Below are 21337 nucleotides of genomic sequence, written 5' to 3'. Positions count from 1 at the left end.
AGAGGGAATGTGGGTCCAAGGGCCAGAATAGGATGGGAAGCAGGCTGGACAGGTGTGGCTGGTGTGATGGCCGCCCAGTGCGGGGCAGGGAGGTGGGGGGCCACTATGAAGATCAGTTTCACAGGCACGGTGGCTGACACCTATAATCCCAGCACTTTGGGAGGCCAAGGCAGGCGAATCACCTGAGATCAGGAGTTCAAGACCAGCCTGGCCAACTTGGTGAAACCCCATCTCTACTCAAAATAGAAAAAATTTGCTGGGCGTGGTGGCAGGCACCTGTAATCCTGGCTACTCCAGAGGCTGAGGCAGGAGAACCGCTTGAAGCCAGGAGGCGGAGGTTGCAGTGAGCCAAGATTGAGTCACTGCACACCAGCCTGGGCAACAAGAGCGAAACTCCATCTCAAAAAGAAAAAAACAGGTCCAATTTCCACACTTTAATCTTTGGCGGGAGCGTGTTGGGAGTGTACGGCAGTTAAGGTAGTTTGCGAGATTATAAAGCGTTCTCTTATCGTTCACTGTGGTCCGTAGTGCCCCCAGGAAATAGCCCTGAGCCCCCGTCCCAGGCTCCAGCTCCCCAGCCCACTGGGCACAAAGTTGAGAAGAAGGAACTAGAGTGTGTCGGGGACCACAGGCGGGGGTGGGGCTGTGACGTGTGGGAGGGCGGGGCGGGCAGCAGGTGAGACGCCAGGTCTCCAGGGCTCCAATCACTCCGGAGACTGAGCCATGGGGGGAAAGCAGCGGGACGAGGATGACGAGGCCTACGGTGAGACTGGGGCGAGGCCCGGGACCCTGTGGAGGGAGGGGAGGACGGGTACTTTGGGAATGGTGTCTGGGGCTGGCTCCAGGGAGAGGAACTAAGGAGAGTACTGTGTCCCTGAGGGGAGGGCCCGGGAACCGGGAGCCATGGAGGGAGGGAGTCAGGGTCCTGGGAGGAGGATGGGGCCCGGGGGCTGGGGCAGTTGCTGGGGAGCCCATGGGGAGTGAAGCTGGGTGCCTCTGAAGAGTTGGGGCTGAGGTCCTTGGGAGAAGGGGGTATTTCAGGCCTGGACTCTGGGTCCCTAAGGGCAGGGCCCTAGGAAACAAAGCCGAGATGGAAGGTGGCAGGTTGGGGCCCTGAGCAGAATAGGGCTGGATGCTGGGAGTGTCCTGTGCTGCAGAGCCTGCAACCAGTGAGGCCAGGGTCCCTGTAAGGAGGAGGAGGTTCAGCCTGGAGTCTGGGTCTCTGAGGGGTAAAGCTGCTTGTGGCCTGCCGGCTCCCTTGAGGAGTGAGGGGACCCTGAGTGGGCTGGCCTCTGCCTGCCAGGGTCTCTGGGAGAAGTGGCAGAGGGAGTGGGTTCTGCTGGGGGTCCCTGTGAGGAGTTGGGGCTGAGGGTCTTTGTGGAAAGGGGGCTGGGGTCCTGCCTAGGGGTCTCTGTGAGGAGCTAGGAGCAGGAGCTGGTCTTGGGGTACTCTGAGGAATAGGGACAGGGCCCCTGGGGTTCCTGTGAAGGGTGAGGCCTGAGGGGAGAAACAGCAGGGAGCCTGTTTCCAGAATCTGCAAGGAAAAGGGGCTGGGGTTCCGAGGAGAGAGGGAGCTGGGGACCGGCCTCCAGATCCCCACGAGCAGTGAAGGCTGGGGACTCACCTGCGGAGGTCCCCCTGGTCTTCTGTTCTGAAGGGGAAGGAACCCCTATGAGGGACCTTCTCGAGGAGAGGCTTGAGTCCCTTAGGGCCATAGGGGAGCAGGCAGTGAGGACTCCCGAGTAGACTTCCTGGAGCGGCTTCAGGTCAATCATTGTCCATGAGCCATGGAGGGACAGAGTCCAGCGCACCTGGGGAAAGTGGACCCCACCCGCCCCTTCCCAGACTCCTGCCCAGCCCTTGGCTCTCCCTCCTCAGTGCCCACAAGGAACCCTGACTGCCCAGCCCTCCTCCTCCCTGTGTGTGTACTCAGGGAGGACCAGGAACTCAACGTGCCTGCAATCTCTATGGCTGGGCTCAGGTGTCACTCTGACTGCTGGCCCAGAGCCCGGAGCACACTGTGGCCAGGGGACTGAGGTCCCACCAGAGTGAGGATGTACAGGGCCGCTTCCCTCCCCAGGCTCTGCTGGGGTTGACACCTTTGTCTCCAGTTTCTTTCCCCATAGCCTTGAGCCAGAGGGTAAGGTAGGGCCTGGGGCAGATAGGGGAAGAGGCCATGACCTCCCTGAGGGGCTGTGGGTCTGTGTGGTCCCTGGGGAGGGATTAGGGAGGAGGCAGGGATGAGAATGAGGGAGTGAGAGCCACTGGGAGTCCCACATCCCAGCTAAAGGGAGACTCAGGAGAACCGTGCCAGGGTAGGGCAGGGGACCAAGGCCATTTCCCAGACTGACTGCCTTGAGATGTGAGCCGGAAACTATAAAGGCCTTCCTTCCCCTCCCCATGGCAGCCTGGGTGGAGCTCCCAGGGAGCTGCTGAGCTGCTGACCAGGCCTGGATCCTACCTTTCCTGCTCCCCAGTTTTCCCCTCCTGCCAGTCCTGCCCTAGCCCATCTCCCTCCAAACACCTGAGGCCTGGGTAGGATCCTGGGGCTAGGAGGACTCAGCAGGACAAGATATGCAGAGAGAGACTCATCCTCCACACCTCTTCTCATGTCCCTCAGGGAAGCCAGTCAAATACGACCCCTCCTTTCGAGGCCCCATCAAGAACAGGTGAGCTCTGGGCACTGCTCCGGGGGCTGGCGGGGGTGGTGGGTGCAGTGTGGAATCCAGTATTTGCTTTGTATTTGCTAAAATATTAGTAGGAAACTTGTGAAAAAGAGAAACTCCTGCCCCAGATGGGTGGTGCCCTGGGGGGATTGTTGTGTCTGGAGCAGGCATCGAGGGCTTCCCAGTTCTGGGGGGATGTTCTGTTTCTTGACTTAAGTGCCGGCTTCACAAGCGGGAGAACTCACCCAGCTGAGCCCTTGCGAGTTGTGTGCTTTTCTGTCTTTTACTTCAGAAGAAAGTTTACCCACCCAGAAAAAGGTTTTCTTTCTTTTTGTGGTTTGGAGATGGGGGTTCACTGCAGGCTCGAACTCCTGTGCTCAAGTGATCCTCCTGCCCTAGCCTTCCGAGTAGCTGGGACTACAGGCATGCACCATCACACCAGGCTAATTTCTTTGAGATGGGATCTCACTATGTTGCCCAGGCTGGTCTCAAACTCCTGGCCTCAAGGGATTCCCCTGCCTCAGCCTCCCAAGTAGCTAGTATTACAGTCGTGAGCCACTGTGCCTGGCTAGGTTTTCTAAATAAAATATTTTAAAAAAATTAGCTGGGCAGTAGTGGCACGCGCCTGTAATCCCAGCTACTCGGGAGGCTAAGGCAGGAGAATTGCTTGAACCCAGGAGGCAGAGGCTGCAGTGAGCCAAGATTGCACCACTGCACTCCAGTCTGTGTGACAGAGTGAGACCCTGTCTCAAAATACAAAAATAAAAGCAATAAAAAAATAAAAGCAATAAAAAAATAAAAATAAAGCCTACTGATGCCCACGCTGCAGCATCACCCAACTCTCTAACCCTTAACCCCTCCAGACCATAAGCCCTACCTCCCCAAGTCTCCTTAGCTCAGCCTCCCGTTTCTCTCTCAGAAGCTGCACAGATGTCATCTGCTGCGTCCTCTTCCTGCTCTTCATTCTAGGTTACATCGTGGTGGGGATTGTGGGTGAGTTTCCAGCTGCTCAGAGCCAGGGCAGTGGGTGAGGGACAGGAACCCAGGGAGGGACCATTCCCATAACTGCCCCACTAAGTCCCTGCCCTCCAATGACTCATCTGTGCCTCTGTCTGCAGCCTGGTTGTATGGAGACCCCCGGCAAGTCCTCTACCCCAGGAACTCTACTGGGGCCTACTGTGGCATGGGGGAGAACAAGTGAGTACAAAGGCGAGAAGAGGAGTGCAGGAGCGAGGCGAGGTGGCGTGGGCAGGAGACACCCCCCCAACTCAGGCTCCAGACCTGTCCGTGCTCTTCCACAGCCTTTCCCTGCTGTCCCCACCCCACCTCAGCTTCCCTGAATCTGACAACTCCAGGCCACGTTGAGAACCATTGCTGGACAGTTAGCTTCTTGAGTCCCCCCAGAAATGGGAGGCAGTGGAGAGTCGTGTTAAGTGTATGAGTTTTACAGTTCAGAGATTGGTGTTTGGATCTCCAACTGGACCAAGTTTTGGTTGTGTGGCCTTGGACAAGTTACTCAAGCTCTCTGAGCTTTGATTTCCTTATCTGAAATTCAAGGGGAATTCCAGAAGCAATGCCAACAGTCCTCACATACAGATGTCCAATAAATAATAAAACCTCAAATATTTATATAGCATTTACTATGTTCCAGGCAGGCAGTAAACTTTACACACACAAGCGCATTGAAATCTCATGAGGTAGGCACTACTCTTTTATATGGAGTAGAACTAAGACCGAGAACAGGTGACTTGCTCAAGATCATAAAGATGATATGAAGTTGTGGAGCTCCAAGTTCATGCTCTGAGCCATTTGTCAGCTGCTTCAATGGTGACTTACTCTGAGAGATCTTCTAGGCGTCTCCCTACCTCCCCAGCTGAGCTAGGGCCAGGAGCTGGGAGGTGACTGGTATGGGCCACGCTGGGCTGGGCCCACTGTATTCTTGAGAAGCCACCCTAGTGGTCCCTCCCCTCCCCCAACACCTGACCAGGCCCTGATGCACATGGTCCCTCCCCTCCCACAGAGATAAGCCATATCTCCTGTACTTCAACATCTTCAGCTGCATCCTGTCCAGCAACATCATCTCAGTGGCTGAGAACGGCCTACAGTGCCCCACGCCCCAGGTCAGAGCCTGGGACCTGCCTCTACCCCAGATCTCACCCAGGGTCTCAGGTTCCAGCCCCTTAGTGTTCTGTCTGCACCCAGGTGTGTGTGTCCTCCTGCCCGGAGGACCCATGGACTGTGGGAAAAAACGAGTTCTCGCAGACTGTTGGGGAAGTCTTCTATACAAAAAACAGGAACTTTTGTCTGCCAGGGGTACCCTGGAATATGGTGAATATTGCCCCTAACCTCATCACTGTCGCCCAGAAGGGCCAGGGTGGGCACGAGTGGGAGGGGGAGTTGGGTAGATGATCACCAGGTTGGCTCTCCTGGGGAGTGTGGGACAGGCTGAGCCCCATGGTGGTGGTGAGGGGACCTGCTTCTTCATCCTGCTCTGTGTCTGTGTGTCTGTGTGTCTGTCCTTTCACTCCTGCCACAGACGGTGATCACAAGCCTGCAACGGGAACTCTGCCCCAGTTTCCTCCTCCCCTCTGCTCCAGGTGAGAAGCACAGATTCCTTCCTCAGACGTCATCTAGTCCAATGTTTTCATTGCTTGAATGAAGAAACCAGGCCCAGAGAGTGAAGTCACATAGCTTGTTGGTGGCAAAATTGGAATTAGCATCAGGTCTTCATTTTGCTCTTTGTTATGTGGCCTTGCAGTCAGACCATCAGTGTTTTGGGGACCTACTATGTGCCAGGTGCTGGGGACAGAGGCAGGGATAACAACTGCTCCCTGCTTCAGCTACATTCTAGGTGAAGAGATTAGAGTTGTTCACAAAGAGACTGTATGAAAATCTCATGAAAACATACATGGGTGAATCTACACACACATTTTTTTTTTTTTTAGACGGAGTCTTCCTCTGTTGCCCAGGCTGGAGTGCAGTGGCATGATCTCGGCTCACTGCAACCCCCGCCTCCCGGGTTCAAGCGCTTCTCTGCTTCAGCCTCCCGAGTAGCTGGAATTACAGCACATGGTGCCTGCCACCACGCCCGGCTAATTTTTATTTTTATTTTATTTATTAAATTTATTTATTAAATTTGTATTTTTAGTAGAGACGGGGTTTCACTATCTTGGCCAAGCTGGTCTTGAACTCCTGACTTCGTGATCCACCCACCTCGGCCTCCCAAAGTGCTGGGATTACAGACATGAGCCACCACGCCCAGCCTGCACACATATCATTTTTATATATGCACAGGGAAAAGGCTAGAAGGATATTTGTTCAAATGTTATAAGTGAACGTGGCTGGGTGGTAGGATCACAGTTGAACTTTTTTTCTTTTACAGTATGCTCTTCCTTCCAGTAGCAAACGTCTTTTTTTTTTTTTAAGAGATGAAGTCTTGCTATGTTGCCCAGGCTGGTCTTGAACTCCTCGATTCAAGCAATCTTCCCACCTCAGCCTCTCAAAGTGCTGGGATTACAGACATGAGCCCCGACACCCAGTTGCAAATGTCATTTTTAATATAAAACAATTTTTAGGCCAGGCATGGTGGCTCATGCTTGTAATCCTAGCACTTTGGGAGGCTGAGGCAGGCAGATCACCTGAGATCAGGAGTTCGAGACCAGCCTGGCCAACATGGCGAAACCCTATCTCTACTAAAAATACAAAAATTAGCTGGGCGTGGTGGCATGCACCTCTTATCCCAGCTACTCAGGAGGCTGAGGCAGGAGAATTGCTTGAACCCGGGTGGCAGAGGTTGCAGTGAGCCAAGATCACGCCACTGTACTCTAGCCTTGGTGACAGAGCGAGACTCCGTCTCAAACAAAAATTTTAGGCCGGGAGCAGTGGCTCACACCTGTAATCCCAGCACTTTGGGAGGCCGAGGTGGGCGGATCACAAGGTCAGGAGTTCGAGACTAGTCTGGCCAACATGGTGAAAACCCGTCTCTACTAAAAATACAAAAATTAGCCAAGTGTGGTGGTGGGCACCTGAAATCCCAGCTACTCGGGAGGCTGAAGTAGGAGAATTGCTTGAGCCCAGAGGCGGAGTTTACGGTGAGCCGAGATGGTGCCACTGCACTCCAGCCTGGGCAACAGTGAGACTCCATCTCAAAAAAAAAAAATTAGACAATTTATAGCATAAGATGAGATATCCAGTTATCAATTTAAGTACAGTAAGGAGTATCTCAAGTGAATACTTCAAAGTCAAGTAGATCTGAATATAAATTCTAGCACTTTCCAGCCCTATGGTCTTGACCCAACTATGCAACCTCTCTGAACCTTGTTTCCTCATCTTTAGAATGTAAATGACAGTGAGGTGCAGTGGCTCACACCTGTAGTCCCAACTGCTCAGGAGGCTAAGGCAGGAGGATCACTTGAGTCCTGGAGTTGGAGGTTACAGTGAGCTATGATTGTGCCACTGCACTCCAGCCTGGGCAATAGAGTGAGAAACCCTGCCTCTAAAAAATAAATAAGCTAGGTGAGGTGACTCACACCTGTAATCCCAACACTTTGGGGGGCTGAGGTGGGAGGATTGCTTGAGCCCAGGAGTTTGAGGCCAGCCTGGGCAACACAGCAAAACCCCATCTGTACAAAAAATTTTAAAATTAGCCAAGTGTGGTGGTGCACATCTATAGTCCCAGTTGCTTGGGAGGCTAAGTGGGGAGGATCGCTTGAGCCCAGAAGTTCAATGTTGCTGTAAGCTATGATCATGCAGCTGCACTCTAGCCTGGGTGACAGAGCAAGACCTTGACTCAAAAATAAGTAAATAAATAAATAAATAGATAGACAAATGACAAAGCAAGGCTGCCTGGCAAAGTTGTTGCAAGGATGGCAGTAAGTGGCTCTGTAGGCACATAACAGTTGCCAAAGGAGGTGGGGATAAGGTCAGAAGGCTTCCTGGAGGAGGTGAGATGGAGCTGGATTTGAACAGGGAGTCATGGATGGGATTTCTGGTGGAAAGAGAGCCCTGAGAGAGAGGCACAGTAAGAGCAAAGGTACAGAGTAGAAGGGAACATGGGCTGGATTTGGACAGGAGAGCCTGGAAGCCTGGCCAGGGAGTGTGGATGCTGTCTCTGGGGCAGAGCCTCTGGAGATGTCTGAGTCACAAAGGGACCCAGAACCCTGGAGTGATGAAGTCCAGGCAGTGCCACGGTCTCCCTGGCACTCCACTCGGGTGGAGGGTGGATGGAAGGGTGACAGGGTGTTCTAAGAGTTGAGGCCAGCGGAGAGGAGGGTCCAAACCAAGGCACGACAGGGAGGGGAGGCAGGGGATAGACTGGGCTCCACAGGGCAGAAGCCCATTTGTGAAATCAAAAGCAGCCCACTGAGGGACGCAAGGCCCATCACCCTTCCCTCCCCTAAGGGCACTGTGGACTGGGAGGGGGCCAGAGACCCTCCAGGCAGAGCTCCTGGCCCCCAACCCAGCAGCCCGGCTCTCCCTTCCAGCTCTGGGGCGCTGCTTTCCATGGACCAACGTTACTCCACCGGCGCTCCCAGGGATCACCAATGACACCACCATACAGCAGGGGATCAGGTAGGCACCTCCCTCCCCCACATCCTGGCCACACCCCTTCCACCCACAGCCCCATCTGACTCTGTCTCCCCAACAGCGGTCTTATTGACAGCCTCAATGCCCGAGACATCAGTGTTAAGATCTTTGAAGATTTTGCCCAGTCCTGGTATTGGATTCTTGTGTGAGTCACCAGATTCCCCTCCTCTTGTGTCCTTGCCTTCTTCCTCCCTGATCCTCTACACCCTCGCCCAATGTCTGAAACACAGGCTTTGGACAGAGGAGGAGGAGCCAGAGCTCTGAATGGATTCCAAGACCAACAGGATTTATAAGGGAAAGAGGCCTAATCTGGGGACATTGGGTGGTGTGTGGAAAGGCAGGGGGGGCCTCTGTAAGGGGAAAGATTTGAGGGGCTAGGGCTGAACCTCACTGTCCTCACCCTGCCTACAGTGCCCTGGGGGTGGCTCTGGTCTTGAGCCTACTGTTTATCTTGCTTCTGCGCCTGGTGGCCGGGCCCCTGGTGCTGGTGCTGATCCTGGGAGTGCTGGGCGTGCTGGCATACGGCATCTACTACTGCTGGGAGGAGTACCGAGTGCTGCGGGACAAGGGCGCCTCCATCTCCCAGCTGGGTTTCACCACCAACCTCAGTGCCTACCAGAGCGTGCAGGAGACCTGGCTGGCCGCCCGTGAGTGTCCTGCCCACCCCCAAGCCACCAGCTGCCCAAGGACTGCCCTGGGCCATGCCCGGCCCCAGCCCTGGCCCTGACCTAGGTCTGTCTGCCCCGTCCTCTGCAGTGATCGTGTTGGCGGTGCTTGAAGCCATCCTGCTGCTGGTGCTCATCTTCCTGCGGCAGCGGATTCGTATTGCCATCGCCCTCCTGAAGGAGGCCAGCAAGTTAGGGCCTGCCTGGGAGGGAGATGGAGTTGAGGACAGCGTGGACCCAGGAGTGCTAGGGGACCTAGGGGGTGCTAGAGAGGTGGTAGGGAGCCTCAGAGGAGAAGGGAGGAATATAGCACAGTGGTGAACACTGCTGTGGCTTTGCTTCCCCATCTGTAAAATGGGGGTAACAATAATTCCTGCCTTCTAGGGTTGTCTTGAGGATTAAATGAGTGCCTGGAATATGACATAGGCCTTCTAGAGGGGTTGGTGGGAGTGGTGGTGGCTGAGTGGAACGGCAGGAATCCGGGCCAGGAGGGGCAGCAGCTTGCTCCCGATCAGGAACTGCCACACACACCTGCCAAGGGATCACGCTTGGGGGTGATCTTCCCTTACTCCACCCGAAGCTGCCCCAGGTGGCTTCTCTGTGACCCTAGTTTCCTCTAAGGGTCCTGTGAGCCTGATTTATTCAGTTCTGTTTATCCATTGAGCACCTACAGTATGCCTAGCCCTGCACCAGGCCCTGAGGACACAGATATGAAAGACAATGTCACTAACCCTGTTGGTCCCACCCTGGGGGAGTGGGGCAGGCCCCAGTGAGGGCAGAGGGGTCAGCCCCCCCTTTTTTTTTTTGAGACGGAGTCTCGCTCTGTCGCCCAGGCTGGAGTGCAGTGGTGCGATGTCAGCTCACTGCAAACTCCGCCTCCCGGGTTCACGCCATTCTCCTGCCTCAGCCTCTGGAGTAGCTGGCACTACAGGCGCCCACCACCATGCCCGGCTAATTTTTTGTATTTTTAGTAGAGATGAGGTTTCACTGTGTTAGCCAGCATGGTCTCGATCTCCTGACCTCGTGATCCGCCCGCCTCAGCCTCCCAAAGTGCTGGGATTACAGGCGTGAGCCACCGCGCCCGGCCAGGGTCAGCCCCTTGAGAAGATGGACAGCTGGGGCGGTGCCGGTGAACAGCTTTGTCTCCCTGCAGGGCTGTGGGACAGATGATGTCTACCATGTTCTACCCACTGGTCACCTTTGTCCTCCTCCTCATCTGCATTGCCTACTGGGCCATGACTGCTCTGTATCCTCTGCCCATGCAGCCAGCCACTCTTGGAGTCCTGGGGGGTGATGGAAAACAAAGCAATACTTGCCCTGTAGAGTGCCTTGGTGTCACTGGAAGAGGTGCCCCTTTCTCTGGGCAGACACAGCAGCACTGTGCCTGAACAGAGTTGAAAGGGTGCACACAGGCTGAATTTCAGCCCTCTCTGTGCAGCAAACGATCTGCACAAGCACCTAGGAACAGGTCCCTAAGGAGCGAGTGACCTGTGGAGACCTCGTGTGATCATGCTTTCCTTGACTCCCCTCTGGGTACCTGGCTACATCGGGGCAACCCCAGTATGTGCTCTGGGCATCCAACATCAGCTCCCCCGGCTGTGAGAAAGTGCCAATAAATACATCATGCAACCCCACGGTAAGAGGAAGCAGGGGACATGGAGGCGGGACTAGTAGGGGTGAGGGGCTGTAGGGGCCACATTCCTCATTGTGCAGAGAAGACTGAGGCCACAGAGGGCAAGAAACTTGTGCAAGGTCGCACACTCAACCCCCAGCAGAGCTAGAAGAAACCAGTTCCCAGAATACCTGGTACTCCTGTTGAGCCATCCATCATGTGGGGAGGGAAACTGAGGCTGGTGGAGACAGCCCTGGATACCAGGACTTACTTCACCCCTCCCCAGGACATTGCTCTGACTTGAGGACCATCAACCACTTCACCCTCTGAGTCTCAGCCTACTCCTGTTTGTTTGTTTGTTTGTTTTGAGACAGGGTCTTGCTCTGTTGCCCAGGCTGGAGTGCAGCAGTGCAATCTCAGCTCACTGCAACCTCCATCCCCCAGGCTCAAGCAATCTTCCCACCTCAGCCTCCTGAGCAGCTGGGACTACTAGTGTATGACTCCACGCCAGGCTAATTTTAAGCTTTTTGTAGAGGCAAGGTCTTGCTGTGTTACCCGGGCTGGTCTTGAACTCCTGGGGTTGCCCCGATGTAGTCAGGTACCCAAGCGATCCTCTGGCTTAACCTCCCAAAGTACTGGGATTATAGGAGTGAGCCACCACACGCAGCTCCATTCCTCTGTAAAATGAGGATAATTATAATACCCATCCCTGGGGTGGCTGAGAAGATGAAATGACTTTGGGCACATAAAGTGCTTAGTACAATGCCTGGCACCTGATAAGAGCTCAATAACAGGTTGAATTGTATTGTATTGTTAAGTCTTACTCCCTTGGAACACAGAGCCCTAGGTAGTAGCCAGGTGGGACTCCCTGCGGGGGACCCGAGAGAGAAGCTGCTTCCAAAATTCCCCTGTGAGGTTCCCCGGGAGTGGTGCTGGGCTGCTGGGAATTTACTCTTCTCAAACCTGTCATATCTTCACCTCGTCTGAGCTGGGAACATGAGCTGTGCTGCAGGCATTAGCCCCACCCCTATTAAAAAGGGGAGGTTTGGCGGGCGCGGTGGCTCATGCCTGTAATCCCAGCACTTATGAGGCCGAGGTGGGCGGATCACCTGAGGTCAGGAGTTTGAGACCAGCCTGGCCAACATGACAAAACCCTGTCTCCACTAAAAGTACAAAAATTAGCCAGGCATGGTAGCAGGTGCCTGTAATCCCAGCTACTCAGGAGACTGAGGCAGGAGAATTGCTTGAACTCGGGAGGCGGAGGTTGCAGTGAGCTGAGATCGCGCCATTGCACTGCAGCCTGGGCGGCGAGACTCCGTCTCAAAAAAAAAAAAAAAAAAAAAAAAAAAGGAGGTTTATTTACATGTACAGAGGACCCACTATGTGCCAGGCACTGGGTATACAAAGCCCAAAATGATGTGGTTCTTTTTCTTTTTCTTTTTCTTTTTTTTTCTTTTTTAATGAAAAAAAGGCTGTTACACAGGCTGGAGTGCAGTGATGCGATCATGGCTCACTGAAGCCTTGATCTCCCAGGCTCAAGTGATCTTCTCACCTCAGTCTCCCAAGTAGCTGGGACTACAAACAAGTGCCACCATGCCCGGCTAATTTTTTTTTTTTAAGAGATGGCGTTTCACTATGTTGCCCAGGCTGGTCTCAAACAAATGGGCTCAAGCAATTTGCCTGCTTCAGCCTCCAAAAGTGTTGGGATTATACACGTGAGCAACTGTGCTGGGTATGACGTGAGTGTTGTTTTCAACTTGCTTGTGATCTAGCAGTAAAGACTGACAGAAGGCCGGGCGCAGTGGCTCACACCTGTAATCCCAGCACTTTGGGAGGCCGAGGCAGGTGAATCATGAGGTCCAGAGTTCAAGACCAACCTGGCCAATATGGTGACAGAGTGAGACTCCATCTCAAAAAAAAAAAAAAGATTTTTTGATTAGCCAGGCATGGTGGCACACACCTGCAGTCCCAGCTACTTGGGAGGTTGAAGCAGGAGGATTGCTTGAACACGGGAGGCAGAGGTTGCAGTGAGCTGAGATTGAGCCACTGCACTCCAGCCTGGGCAACAGAGCGAGACCCTGTGTCAAAAAAAAATTTTTTTGGTTATATTTGCTAGAAAGGGTTGCTTTTTAATTTGTGACTTTTTACTTTTTATTATGGGAATTTTTAAACATATGCAAAAGTAGAGATGATAGCACAGTGAGTTCCCCGTACCCAGATTCCACAACCCTCAACTTTTTGCTATTCTTATTTCATCTATATCCTCACCTATAATTTTTTTTTTTTGAGACGGAGTTTTGCTCTTGTCTCCCAGACTGGAGTGCAGTGGCGCGATCTCGGCCCACTGCAACCTCTGCCTCCTGGGTTCAAGCAATTATCCTGCCTCAGCCTCCTGAATAGCTGGGATTATAGGCGTCTGCCACCACGCCCGGCTAATTTTTTGTATTTTCAGTAGAGATGGGATTTCACCATGTTGGCCAAGCTAGTCTTGAACTCCTGACCTCAGGTGATCTGCCCACCTCGGCCTCCCGAAGTGCTGAGATTACAGGCATAAGCCACCGCACCCGCCTCATAAATTTTTTTTTCTGGAGACTTTTAAGGCAAATTCTGGACATCATGCCATTTCACCTGTACATGCATGGAGATGGATCTCAACAGATAAGAACTGTTTAAAAGCATAGCCACTATATCATTATCACATCTCACAAAATTAACAATAATTCCTTAATATCATCAAATACCCAGCCTGTTCAATTTGCTGGAAAGGGTTTTGGTAGACGTTGCAGAGGCTGCTCCGGAATGGGAATGCTGAGTGAGTGCCTTCCCCTCTGATTGAGACTGAGGGAGCTGATTATGCTTATGCTATAGGCAGACCAAACTGAGTTTGAGCCTGGAGATGGAACTCTCCGACAGAACTTGACTCCCGCAGTCCAGAGAAGCTGCTACTTCCCACCTGTCAACTCTGGGAGGGGCAGGAGCTACTGGGAATGGGACGCCCAGGCTCCATACTGAGGCCCCTGATGCCTGAGCCTACTCTATCCCCGTCTACCCTCCCAGGCCCAGCTTGTGAACTCCTCGTGCCCAGGGCTGATGTGCGTCTTCCAGGGCTACTCATCCAAAGGCCTAATCCAACGTTCTGTCTTCAATCTGCAAATCTATGGGGTCCTAGGGCTCTTCTGGACCCTTAACTGGGTACTGGCCCTGGGCCAATGCGTCCTCGCTGGAGCCTTTGCCTCCTTCTACTGGGCCTTCCACAAGCCCCAGGACATCCCTACCTTCCCCTTAATCTCTGCCTTCATCTGCACACTCCGGTAAGGATGGGGCAGGGGCCTGGTCATTGTAGGCACGGGGGCCCCAGGGGTCCTGGAGCTGTCTCTGACTGCATAACACCCTCTGCAGTTACCACACTGGGTCATTGGCATTTGGAGCCCTCATCCTGACCCTTGTGCAGATAGCCCGGGTCATCTTGGAGTATATTGACCACAAGCTCAGAGGTGAGTCTGGAGTCGGAGTAGGAGTCAGGAGCTGGGGAAGGCCATTAGGGAGGGGCAGTGACCAAACATGAGCCTTCCTCGCTCCCAGGAGTGCAGAACCCTGTAGCCCGCTGCATCATGTGCTGTTTCAAGTGCTGCCTCTGGTGTCTGGAAAAATTTATCAAGTTCCTAAACCGCAATGCATACATCATGGTGAGCTACACTGCAAGCAACCCTTTGTTCTGGTGCCCTTTGGTCTAGACACCCCCATCCTGGTCCAGGCAGCTCGCCTTGGTAACTCTGACCTTTCCACCTCCCTCAGATCGCCATCTATGGGAAGAATTTCTGTGTCTCAGCCAAAAATGCGTTCATGCTACTCATGCGAAACATTGTCAGGTTAGGCTGTTCCCCACCCCCTTTGTGGCTCCCTCCTCTGATCTCCCACCCAAGGCTGGCTTCGTGGGTGTGCTGTGCTCAGTCGGGCCCTAGACTTAGTTTAGTGCTCTGCTCTTGCCATCTTGAAACGTGAACAATTTTCATTTTGCACCAGTCCCCACAAATTACGAAGCCAATTTTACTCTCAGCATTGCCAGGCCTCTCACCCTCAACCTCCCCTAACTTCTGGCACAGGGTGGTCGTCCTGGATAAAGTCACAGACCTGCTGCTGTTCTTTGGGAAGCTGCTGGTGGTCGGAGGCGTGGGTAAGGGAACAGAAGCTGTGGCGACAGAGGGTAGGGGTGCTGGGCAGCTGAAGAGGTGGCCTCAGAGGTGCAGCACTAACCCCCAGAATTATTCCACAGGGGTCCTGTCCTTCTTTTTTTTCTCCGGTCGCATCCCGGGGCTGGGTAAAGACTTTAAGAGCCCCCACCTCAACTATTACTGGCTGCCCATCATGGTGAGTGACTCCCCTCTCTGCCGCTGCACCCCCAACTCCCCAGAGGAACCCAATAACCCCAACGGGTCATGTCTTCCAGACCTCCATCCTGGGGGCCTATGTCATCGCCAGCGGCTTCTTCAGCGTTTTCGGCATGTGTGTGGACACGCTCTTCCTCTGCTTCCGTGAGTGACACCCCCAGCCACCTGTCCCCAACCTTAAAGTACTGAGCCATTCAAGCTTTTTTTTTTTTTTTTTGGAGATTTGGTGCTTCTAGAAACAATGCCTTTGTGAGCTAAACGAACCAGAGGGAGCTTCTTGTGACATCCTGAGGCCAGGTGTTTAGGGAAGAAGGAAGAGAGTGAGCCCCCAGGCCGGTAGGCTCTCCAAAGAAGGAGCATTCTGATGGAGAGGTCTCTGCTATCTTCCCTAAGAAATCTCGGGTAGAAGTTAGCCATTAGAGGCCAGGCATGGTGGCTCACGCCTGTCATGCCAGCACTTAGGGGGGCCGAGGTGGGCAGATCACCCTGAGGTCAGGAGTTCGAGACCAGCCTGGCCCACATGGTGAAACCCCTCTCTACTAAAAATACAAAAAATTAGCTGGGCGCGGTGGCGGGCGCCTGTAATCCCAGCCACTTGGGAGGCTGAAGCAGGAGAATCGCTTGAACTCAGGAAGCGGAGGTTGCAGCGAGCCGAGATTGCGCTACTGCACTTCAGCTTGGGCGACAGCAAGACTCAGTCTCAAAACAAAGAAAAAAGATTAAAAAAAAAAAAAAGAGCCATTAGAGAGACTTCCCAGCAGGTGGCTGTAGCGGCAGGGGATTTTCTTACTCTACAGCATGCATCCATTCAGGGTTTGCCAGTCTCCTCCTAAGCGACTGACATGCATTTTTTCCGCTAATTCTTATCATCGCTCTATGCAACATAATATTCCCGACCCCACTTCACATGAGGAAACTGAGATTACACAACGCGCCCGGGGGTAAGGGTGGTAGTGCGGCTTGGATTCCAAATCCCGCAGGCAGCTTGCCTCCCAGTCCCCGATTTCCTGGCCCAGGGTCCGCTCTAACCGGTCTCTGTTGCGGCTCAGTGGAAGACCTGGAGCGGAACAACGGCTCCCTGGACCGGCCCTACTACATGTCCAAGAGCCTTCTAAAGATTCTGGGCAAGAAGAACGAGGCGCCCCCGGACAACAAGAAGAGGAAGAAGTGACAGCTCCGGCCTTGATCCAGGACTGCACCCCACCCCCACCGTCCAGCCATCCAACCTCACTTCGCCTTACAGGTCTCCATTTTGTGGTAAAAAAAGGTTTTAGGCCAGGCGCTGTGGCTCACGCCTGTAATCCAACACTTTGAGAGACCGAGGCGGGCGGATCACCTGAGTCAGGAGTTCGAGACCAGCCTGGCCAACATGGTGAAACCTCCATCTCTATTAAAAATACAAAAAATTAGCCGAGAGTGGTGGCATGCACCTGTCATCCCAGCTACTCGGGAGGCTGAGGCAGGAGAATCGCTTGAACCCGGGAGGCAGAGGTTGCAGTGAGCCGAGATCGCGCCACTGCACTCCAACCTGGGTGACAGACTCTGTCTCCAAAACAAAACAAACAAACAAAAAGATTTTATTAAAGATATTTTGTTAACTCAGTAAATCTGTGACTCATTCTCTCCACGACGACAGGCGGCCTTTTTTTTTCCGCGCCCGGCTCTTTAAAATCGGCCCCGCCCCTGTGACGCGTCCTGGTGCCGCGGCCAATCAAAAAGCCCAATAAGGATGGTGCCAGTCCCTTCTTCACCCCAGCCAGTCCGCTTCCCGTTCGGGTCACGCGCTCCGGGCCTCCAAGAGGGCCAATCGGAAGGGCAAGCTTCGAGATGCTGCGTGATCACGTGGGAGGAGATGAGCTACTTGAAGACCAATTAGAGTCCGGGAAGCGCGGCGGGGCCTCCAGACCGGGGCGGGCTTAAGGGTGACATCTGCGCTTTAAAGGGTCCGGGTCAGCTGACTCCCGACTCTGTGGAGTCTAGCTGCCAGGGTCGCGGCAGCTGCGGGGAGAGATGACTGGGGAGCGACCCAGCACGGCGCTTCCGGACAGACGCTGGGGGCCGCGGATTCTGGGCTTCTGGGGAGGCTGTAGGGTTTGGGTGTTTGCCGCGATCTTCCTGCTGCTGTCTCTGGCAGCCTCCTGGTCCAAGGCTGAGAACGACTTCGGTCTGGTGAGTCACCCTTTGCATAGCCCCATCCCCGACCCGCGCAGGTGATCGACACCTAGTGTCTCCCGGAACGCGGGCGGCTGAGCCGACTTTCCGCGACAGGACCCTTTTCTTTCTCCCAGACCCCGTTTCCTCCGACCGCTCCCAGCCCCTCTCCCTCTCCGGGTCCCCGTCTTCCTCCTCATTCGAGCCCCTTCCTCTTTTGGGGTCCCCTTCCCTCCCTGAAGGCTCCTTCTCCTTTCGTAGACCCTCCCCTGCTCCGAGCCTCCAGCTTCGCTCCAAACTCCCCTTCGTGTTCCTCTTTCTTGTTCTGGGACCCCATCCCCTACTCGGGATCCCCATTAGATCCTCCCTCTCCCATCGGAACGTGGGTTCCTAAAACCCCCAAGACAAGTTTGTCTTTGTTGACCCTTCCTCCTCCCATGACAGGTGCAGCCGCTGGTGACCATGGAGCAACTGCTGTGGGTGAGCGGGAGACAGATCGGCTCAGTGGACACCTTCCGCATCCCGCTCATCACAGCTACTCCGCGGGGCACTCTTCTCGCCTTTGCTGAGGCGAGGAAAATGTCCTCATCCGATGAGGGGGCCAAGTTCATCGCCCTGCGGAGGTCCATGGACCAGGGTATAAAGATGTCTGGGTGAAAGAGCCGGTGCTAGGTTGGATGGGTGGGCAGCCCAATGAGCCCAAGGGCCCTGAGGATAGGGGAACTTAGAGGGTTGGTTGCCTGAGTCCCTGAGGGGTAGGGGGAACCTGAGAAGGGCAAGTGTCTAGGACAGTGATCTGGAAATTGGGATCACCAAGAAGTTGGACATTCACTTAGCAAACATTTATTGGGTACTATATACCTATACCAGGCACTATTTTAGGTTTCATGAATATAGCCACGAACAAAACAGATCAAAAATCTCTGCCCTCAGGATTTAAATTGTACTGGAAGGAGACAGACAAGCATAATAAACAAGTAAACTTTTTTGTCTGTTGCAAGGTGATAAATGCAATGGAGAAAAATAAAACAGGACAAGAGGTATAGATAGTGCAAGTGTTGGATTGCACCCTGGGACCATCGGAAGGCCTGAGGTCCCTAGCAGAAGGTGGGAAATTAACGGGAAGTGGTAGAAAGGGTACCTGCAGAGTGCTCACTCTGGGTTTCTTCCTCCAATTTTTTTCAGGCAGCACATGGTCTCCTACAGCGTTCATTGTCAACGATGGGGATGTCCCCGATGGGCTGAACCTTGGGGCAGTAGTGAGCGATGTTGAGACAGGAGTAGTATTTCTTTTCTACTCCCTTTGTGCTCACAAGGCCGGCTGCCAGGTGGCCTCTACCATGTTGGTATGGAGCAAGGATGATGGTGTTTCCTGGAGCACACCCCGGAATCTCTCCCTGGATATTGGCACTGAAGTGTTTGCCCCTGGACCGGGCTCTGGTATTCAGGTCTCTGTCCTAGGAGATAGGTGGAGGGGGCTGCCTTGTGGAGAGTCTGAGGGATACCCCCAAATGGACTCCTTTCCAAGGGGAAGATTCTCTGAAGTCAGATTTTCTGGCTTGGGTGGGATTCCTTGAAAGACAGGGCATCCTGGTAGGAACACATTATCAGGAGAAGAGGGAACTCTGCCATTGGCTTCCCATTTGGCATTGTCAACAGGACTGTGTTAGTCCATGCAATACCCTCATGCAAAGTAGAAAAAGGCACTGCCTCTTTGGACAGACACAAGCCTGTGCCAGGGTGCACAGTTTGGCGAGTGAGCACAGGTTGGGTTTAAGCTCTCATGCACCCTGTGGCTGGACCCCTGGTGCACATGTCCAGCTGTACACCCTGGGAGAGCTTCTTAATTCAAACAGGGTGTGTATTTATGGGATCTGACTGGAACCCTCAGTGAGCAAGGGCTGAACTCAAGGGGACCATACATGTGATTGCATTTGGGAAGTGGTGGGTTCTCTGTCCCTGCCTCTGAGCCCCTAGAGTCTCCTGTGACACCCAGTTCCCTTTCCCACAGAAACAGCGGGAGCCACGGAAGGGCCGCCTCATCGTGTGTGGCCATGGGACGCTGGAGCGAGACGGAGTCTTCTGTCTCCTCAGCGATGATCATGGTGCCTCCTGGCGCTACGGAAGTGGAGTCAGCGGCATCCCCTACGGTCAGCCCAAGCAGGAAAATGATTTCAATCCTGATGAATGCCAGGTCAGGAGTCCATGAGATGTTCCCTACCCATTTGACCCTCCCTGCCCTCCAGAACATCATTTCACGCACAGACCCAGGGTCTGACTGCTCAACTCAGGGCCACACACCCTTGCTCCCCTCAGGGACAGGGCATTTTCCCTGTTCCCTCCCTGAGGTCCTGTCCTCTCCCCTCAGCCCTATGAGCTCCCAGATGGCTCAGTCGTCATCAATGCCCGAAACCAGAACAACTACCACTGCCACTGCCGAATTGTCCTCCGCAGCTATGATGCCTGTGATACACTAAGGCCCCGTGATGTGACCTTCGACCCTGAGCTCGTGGACCCTGTGGTAGCTGCAGGAGCTGTAGTCACCAGCTCCGGCATTGTCTTCTTCTCCAACCCAGCACATCCAGAGTTCCGTGAGTGCCTCATGGGTGGGGTCAGCAGGGAGAGCCCTGTGTCTAGACAAGGCCTGGGCAGAGACCCTCTCTCCCTGACTCTCCTGCTCTCCCCAGGAGTGAACCTGACCCTGCGATGGAGCTTCAGCAATGGTACCTCATGGCGGAAAGAGACAGTCCAGCTATGGCCAGGCCCCAGTGGCTATTCATCCCTGGCAACCCTGGAGGGCAGCATGGATGGAGAGGAGCAGGCCCCCCAGCTCTACGTCCTGTATGAGAAAGGCCGGAACCACTACACAGAGAGCATCTCCGTGGCCAAAATCAGTGTCTATGGGACACTCTGAGCTGTGCCACTGCCACAGGGGTATTCTGCCTTCAGGACTCTGCCTTCAGGAACACGGGTCTGTAGAGGGTCTGCTGGAGACGACTGAAAGACAGTTCCATCTTCCTTTAGACTCCAGCCTTGGCAAAATCACCTTCCCTTTACCAGGGAAATCACTTCCTTTAGGACTGAAAGCTAGGCGTCCTCTCCCACAAAAAAGTCCTGCCCTCATCTGAGAATACTGTCTTTCCATATGGCTAAGTGTGGCCCCACCACCCTCTCTGCCCTCCCGGGACATTGATTGGTCCTGTCTTGGGCAGGGCTAGTGAGCTGTAGAATTGAATCAATGTGAACTCAGGGAACTGGGGAAGGCTGAGCCTCCTCTTTGGTGTTGTGGTAAGATAACCGACAGGGCTGGTGAAAGTCCCCAGATGGCAGGATATTTGGTTTCAGAGTAAGGACTAGGTGCACCACCATGACTGACTATCAATCAAAATGTTTGTAACTTAAAATTTTTAATGAAGGATAATGAATATTTGTAGAGTCTCTATGGTTCTGTCAATGCACATCTTCGTGTCTGTTTTCCTCATGTATCCTTGTGAGCCTGGGTGAGTTCTGGGGAGAGACCTGATGTGCGTACTGCCTGTGAAAATCTGACTTTGGCAAATCAAATCCTCTTTTCCTTTTGACATGCCCTCTTTTTTTGTTGTTGCTTTTTTTGAGACAGGGCTCGCTCTGTCACCCAGGCTGGAGTGCAGTTGCACAATCACGGCTCACTGAAGCCTCAACCTCCTGGGCTCAAGTGATCCTCACGTCTCAGCCTCCAGAGTAGTTGGGACTACAGGTCAGTGACACCATGCCTGGTTAATTTTTTTTATTTTTATTTTCAGTAGAGACAAGGTTGCGCTATGTTGCCCAGGCTGGTATGGAACTCCTGTGCTTAAGCAATCCTCATGCCTCAGCTTCCCAAAGTGCTGAGGTTACAGCTATGAGCCACCACACCCAGCCTACATTCCTTCTTATCACAGAGAAACAGGTTGATCTTCACAGGTGTAATGAGTATGAAGGGAGTGCCATAAGATATTTTTTATTTTTTTTTATTTATTTTTTAATTTAATTTTATTTTTTTTTTGAGATGGAGTCTTGCTCTGGCACCCAGGCTAGAGTGCAGTGGTGCGATCTCGGCTCACTGCAACCTCTGCCTCCCAGGTTCAAGCGATTCTTCTGCCTCAGCTTCCCGAATAGCTGGGATTACAGGTGCCCACCACCACACCCGGCTAATTTTTGTATTTTTAGTAGAGACGGAGTTTCACCATCTTGGCCAGGCTGGTCTCAAACTCCTGGCCTCAGGTGATCCGCCCGCCTCGGCCTCCCAAA

At 53.6% G+C, this 21337-nt stretch overlaps 2 protein-coding genes across 4 annotated transcripts; both read left to right on the top strand.

The window, feature by feature from the left end:
* The first annotated feature begins 443 nt into the window (after positions 1-443).
* On the top strand, positions 444-16184 carry SLC44A4 (solute carrier family 44 member 4). Of its 3 annotated transcripts, XM_054686751.2 has the most exons (21): positions 444-763; positions 2621-2669; positions 3586-3659; positions 3785-3863; positions 4687-4786; positions 4869-4994; positions 5203-5263; positions 8150-8237; positions 8314-8397; positions 8664-8899; positions 9009-9108; positions 10071-10166; positions 10454-10553; positions 13587-13840; positions 13929-14023; positions 14112-14215; positions 14325-14398; positions 14633-14703; positions 14803-14897; positions 14977-15061; positions 15967-16184. In XM_054686751.2, exons 1-21 carry the CDS (start codon positions 724-726, stop codon positions 16086-16088), a joined length of 2133 nt encoding a protein of 710 aa, XP_054542726.1. In that variant the 5' UTR covers positions 444-723; the 3' UTR covers positions 16089-16184. The 3 variants fall into 3 exon arrangements, with proteins under 3 accessions (XP_054542726.1, XP_063668414.1, XP_063668413.1); XM_063812343.1 differs by lacking the exon at positions 3586-3659 and having other exon boundaries at positions 660-763; XM_063812344.1 differs by lacking the exons at positions 3586-3659; positions 4687-4786; positions 4869-4994 and having other exon boundaries at positions 658-763.
* A 492-nt stretch (positions 16185-16676) lies between these two features.
* On the top strand, positions 16677-20498 carry NEU1 (neuraminidase 1). Its single transcript, XM_001160380.4, has 6 exons — positions 16677-17086; positions 17513-17705; positions 18254-18516; positions 19080-19262; positions 19437-19659; positions 19756-20498. The coding sequence occupies exons 1-6, from the start codon at positions 16928-16930 to the stop codon at positions 19980-19982; spliced, it is 1248 nt and encodes a 415-aa protein (XP_001160380.1). The 5' UTR covers positions 16677-16927; the 3' UTR covers positions 19983-20498.
* Positions 20499-21337: the final 839 nt, after the last annotated feature.

The sequence above is a fragment of the Pan troglodytes genome, chromosome 5 (assembly GCF_028858775.2).
Source record: "Pan troglodytes isolate AG18354 chromosome 5, NHGRI_mPanTro3-v2.0_pri, whole genome shotgun sequence".
Taxonomy (NCBI): domain Eukaryota; kingdom Metazoa; phylum Chordata; class Mammalia; order Primates; family Hominidae; genus Pan; species Pan troglodytes.
Note: the sequence above shows the minus strand (reverse complement) of the source record. Positions and strands in the feature narration are given on the sequence as shown.

Bases quoted from the DNA above. Each gene is read 5' to 3' on its own strand.
- SLC44A4 (XM_054686751.2), top strand. From the start codon at position 724: ATGGGGGGAAAGCAGCGGGACGAGGATGACGAGGCCTACG. The intron at 3,864-4,686 runs GTGAGTACAAAG...CCCCTCCCACAG, and splicing joins TGTGGCATGGGGGAGAACAA to AGATAAGCCATATCTCCTGT. The intron at 14,024-14,111 runs GTGAGTCTGGAG...CCTCGCTCCCAG, and splicing joins TATTGACCACAAGCTCAGAG to GAGTGCAGAACCCTGTAGCC.
- NEU1 (XM_001160380.4), top strand. From the start codon at position 16,928: ATGACTGGGGAGCGACCCAGCACGGCGCTTCCGGACAGACGCTGGGGG. The intron at 17,706-18,253 runs GTATAAAGATGT...AATTTTTTTCAG, and splicing joins GCGGAGGTCCATGGACCAGG to GCAGCACATGGTCTCCTACA. The intron at 19,660-19,755 runs GTGAGTGCCTCA...TGCTCTCCCCAG, and splicing joins CCCAGCACATCCAGAGTTCC to GAGTGAACCTGACCCTGCGA.